The sequence below is a fragment of the Ipomoea triloba genome, chromosome 5, assembly GCF_003576645.1.
Source record: "Ipomoea triloba cultivar NCNSP0323 chromosome 5, ASM357664v1".
Lineage (NCBI taxonomy): Eukaryota > Viridiplantae > Streptophyta > Magnoliopsida > Solanales > Convolvulaceae > Ipomoea > Ipomoea triloba.
The window spans coordinates 27,817,035-27,821,654 of record NC_044920.1 but is presented as its reverse complement, the minus strand read 5'-3'; the positions used below and the strand labels follow the sequence as shown (position 1 = coordinate 27,821,654).

The 4,620-nt window shown below is 36.8% G+C and overlaps 1 protein-coding gene across 1 annotated transcript; it reads right to left on the bottom strand.

Moving 5' to 3' along the window:
• Window positions 1–705: 705 nt before the first annotated feature.
• On the bottom strand, window positions 706–3,219 carry LOC116020694 (nucleolin-like). Its single transcript, XM_031261188.1, has 3 exons — window positions 3,034–3,219; window positions 2,496–2,643; window positions 706–1,427 (listed from the first exon to the last, which is right to left on the bottom strand). Exons 2-3 carry the CDS (start codon window positions 2,613–2,615, stop codon window positions 984–986), a joined length of 564 nt encoding a protein of 187 aa, XP_031117048.1. The 5' UTR covers window positions 2,616–2,643; window positions 3,034–3,219; the 3' UTR covers window positions 706–983.
• Between the last annotated feature and the right edge of the window lie 1,401 nt (window positions 3,220–4,620).

Sequence of the window (4,620 nt, the reverse complement as noted above, 5' to 3'; positions counted from 1 at the left end):
CCCCCCCCCCCCTTCTTTCTCCAATGTTTTCTCTCCTACTCATCTTTGCAAAACCAAATAAAATCTCAAACTAATGGGTTCACTCTAAGAAATAATAATTAAACGATTATACAAGAGTGAGATTTACCTAATGTACATTCTCGAATAATGATTACGGTTCCCCTCATTTAAAAAAAAGAAAAAAAAGAAAAGAAAAGTGGATAGTTATTATTTGCAGGGATAGGATTTGTTAAAACATATCATACAACAAATTGTTATAGGTAGGATTTTACTTTTTTTTTTTTTTTTTGAAGGCAGGATTTTACTTATTTAAAATGGCATAAGAGTGAGTAGAGAGTTGTTTCTTCTTCTTTTTCAAAGATGAAGTAACGAATATGTACTTACCTTCCAAAGTGGTTGTCAGCGAAAAATAAAACAAAAATTTTCATTAAATTTCTAAAGTCAAAATTATAAAAATTTGAAAGCATAAACGTCGGGAGTTGGAAATTTTGTTAACTGATGCCAAAAATTAAAGAACTTTAAAACGTGATAAAAATATTCCTAACAAATATGTCAAAAATTGGATATTTGAGGAGCCTCCAAAAGAAATATGACCGCTTTAATGGCTCAATATGATAGAAAAAGAAATGAACAATATATCATGTTAATCCGTAAAATTGGATATAGAAAGTGAAAATCCATGTAATGTTACTGGCCGAATAAATTTGACAATTTTGTTGATATAAAGACTATAAGACTATTGATTTGGTAAGGGCAGTTATGATGTCTCCTAAATATGGAATTTCTCAGGCAAAGCCGCAGCAGACAATTTTTGCAAGTCAACAAGTATTGCCGCAGCACAAGGTAGCTGTTATACAATGCAAACGGAATAGGAAATACAGATGCGTTAACCTAATTGAGGATGTTCCTGTTTTGTACTAGGATAGTGCTAGAACAACAAGTGCCATAGATCAAAGGTTGTTTTTTCATGCTGTAAATCTAATTCACTTCTTTCTCTTCTTCGGTGGTTGGACTTCTTCTTCCTCCTCGTCCTCCTCTTCTTCCTCTTCGTCGTCCTCGTCTTCCTCGGGGTCTTCTTCCTCGCCTCCGCCTTCCTCGTCATCGTCGTCGTCGTCATCATCCTCGGGATCTTCCTCCTCATCTTGGTCGTCTGGATTTTCTTCACCTTCATCATCTTCATCATCGTCATTCTCTTGTGCACCACCCGTACCCCCTCCCGGGCCATTCTTAGAGGTGCCTTTGTTGTTAGGGTTATTAGCACCATTTCTTTCATCGTCATATGCATCATCATCATCGTCGTCATCTCCATCCTCATCGTCATCATCATCATTCTCATCATCTCCATCAGCATCCGTAGGCTCGCAGGGGCAAGATGAGGAATAGTCTCCCCTAATTTTAGGTTTGTCCATGAATAGATTTATGTAATCCTGAAAACCGGAAACAGGTAAACTTCAAGGCTTATTCTGATCTAATAGAAATCATTCAGGCCAACAATTTAATTGTAAAAGTTCAGAACTTCAAGCAAATAGACATGTTTTATGAAGTTTTATACACACACAAAGTATACTTTTTATTCCTAAAAATTGAACTTACGACACAATGAGCAGAAAAGCATAAACCAAAATGTGATGAAACTATCAAAGAAGATAACGTCAAGTGACAAAACAAAAAGAACAATACGGGGTATGATCGTACTAACCATTACATATATTCATATAAGATGCCCGTAAGGGCAGCCTGAGTGGCAAGACCAAGACGCTCGCGGCCGTGAGGTCCTGAGTTCGAAACCGTCTGCCACCCGGGTTTGAGCCGGTCAGCTATGGGCAACCTAGGCTGGTTAACCTCCTTGTGGTCGTTTGCCGGCTAGGATCACAGGGCGAGGGTTTACTCACATACTCGGAAGAGGAGTGGGGTTTGCCTCGATAAACCCAATATAAAGGGCAAGACAAAGAGCTACAGTGTGATATGTATGCAAGAAAATGTTCATTCTTATGGTAAACTATTTGTTTGCTTTTGAAATTTTGTTTTATTGTACTGAATATTGGACAAATGGATGTTTAACGGGATGTTCACCTGTTGCACCACATAAAAACATTATTTTTCCACTGATGGAATCTAAGTGGGAACACAATATCCTCCAAAACATCATAAATCAAAGATCACGCTTTGCGCCACTCAACCTTTGGGTGATTAGCTAACTCAAATAATTCACGAAAGAAACACAAACACGTCAAATACAACTATGGAACTTGTATGCTCAAAATCTCTCGAGTATGTTCCAATTCAATTATTTTATATTATCAAGAAACTTAGCTCACTGAAAATCTTTTCTGTTGAGTTCTTCAAACAAGAATTCTAATTCTAAATAAGAAATAAATAAGGAACCTTTGAACATGCTCAAAGGCACTTACTTAACTGCTCATGATGCCAAACTAGGTGGCGCAAGATAGCAGATGGTGAAAAATTGCGTCTCCTTTCAGTAAAGTAGGTTTTACCTGCATAAGCGAGAGGAGCTGGGTGGTGACAAGAGCGGATGCTAAAGCTTCCACGGCGCACGTTACCAAAGTCTGCTTAATTACCATGGCGGCGACACCGACTGAATCTCCACTCTCCATCTCTACGCCTCAAGCGCAATTCACCAACCTGCAGCAGAAAACCGTTCGATGTTCTTAACGAAAACATGCACTTAATTTGAAACAAATTCAATAATTAAACAGAAGGAGCGCAGACATGAACTTCTGCTAAAGTTAACGCATCTCGGGAAAAAGGGGAGGAGGTCAAGGAAGTCAAATATCGCCGAAAATTTGACGAAAAAAAGAGTAAAAACCTCAATTCTCAGGAGAACAGAAGAAACTGCAAGGGGAAATGGTAAATTTCAAACAGCAAAATTAAAAGACGGCACGAAAAAATACCAAAAACGTCGAGAAAAAACTGCAGATTCTCAGATCGAGCTCAAATTGCGTGGAATTTCGAAGGAAACTCTGAATAAAAACGAAAACGACGAAGAACCGAGAACGGAGAAGTGAAACTCACCAGAACGACAGATCCGAGCTCGTATCGAACAGATCGGAGGGTTTGAGAAGCTAAAACCTCGACAAACGGAGAGGAGAGGCAGCGTTCATTCTGGACCGTCGGATCAAGCAAGGAAATCAACGGAGACCGAGAGATATGTATGTATCAGAAGATAGAGAAAAGCGATAGTGGGGAAAAGATTCAGACTGGAGAGCAAGCAGTGTGAGAGTGGGTTGCTTAGGGGGCTGCCCGTAATCTCTCCACAATGGTAACGGGCACTCGGGCAGCATGGATCACGGGCAGAAACCTCATTTACTGCAAGGTAAGGTAAGAACTACTGTAGTTATTAGTTAACAAGAGTTTAAAGTAAAAATATTTTATAAATTGAAATTTTATAACTACAAAATGCTAAAAAAAAAAAATTCCATTATTAAATGTTGTTTTTTTTTTGGTACTGTTGACTCTGTTACAATATACTATCTGTTCATAGCTACTTTCTCAATCAAATGAAGCACAAAAAGTCAATATTGCCTCCATTGATGCTCGAACACACCTTCTACAATGTAAGAATGACTCCTTATAACTACCAAACATTATTCTTCTCACTTAATAGATTACTAAGTCATCGTAATTTATCTTTTTACAATCTCATCTGCCTTAAATATGGACCATTGAGACCAAAAAAAAAATTAAAAAAAAAATCTAAAATTAGATATTCAAATCATTGGCCAATGTTGGCCTGTTGGGTCATAAATCAAGCACTTTTGAAAAAAGAAAGAAAAGAAAAACTGAAATGTTGTCAGTGGGCTTTGTTAATGGGCCATGGGCTCCACTGGACTGATTTGCCTCTTTCACACCGGTTTTGAGCTTTGTACGCAATGAAACATTCCCTTGAAATTATAGTTTGGGTGCTGAATTTCCTCTAAATCATTTTTAGGCCCCCCCCCAAGTTTGTTAAAATATACTCGGCAGTTAAGGATCAAAGAAAGCTATTCTCGAAGATTACGGCAGAATCATATCCTTTGACAATCAAATTTTCCAGGACGCATTAGATTCTAATCCTTTATTCAGTTTCAGTGTGATTAATACTTCTGACCACAACATAATTATGCTGCATGTCTGTCACTAATTATGTTGTGTACCATGATTCCATTATAGTACTCTAAGCTTTTGTTCTTTTGTTTTTACTATGGACTATATTAATTTATCATTTCTTAACCATTAACCATGGCTAAGATTATACTTCCAATAAAAAGTTAAGTCTTGCCTGTCTCAGTTCGATTCGACTCTTCAATTTTAACAATTCTTTTTTTTTTTTAAATATAGGATTCCAATTTTAAAATCCGAATCGTCCATTTAACTTTCAAATCACAAGTGTTAAAAAATTAGTACGATTTATGGTATATGATTGGACATTTTAAAACATTATTTTGAGAAAAAAATCAAAAAATTATCTCGATTTTAGTCTAGTCAAGGTGAGTTTTAATTTTTCTAAGTGCATTAAGCAATATTATGAAGTGCACTTCATGATAAATTAAAGTGTAGTCAGCTAAGTGCACTTTTACATACTATTGGATGTCATTTGTAGTTTTGCGTGATGAATTTTTA

Coding starts and splice junctions, on each gene's coding strand:
- LOC116020694 (XM_031261188.1), bottom strand. CDS start 2,615: ATGGAGAGTGGAGATTCAGTCGGTGTCGCCGCCATGGTAATTAAGCAG. Junction 1,428..2,495: donor AGCTCCTCTCGCTTATGCAG/GTAAAACCTACT, acceptor TCCGGTTTTCAG/GATTACATAAATCTATTCAT.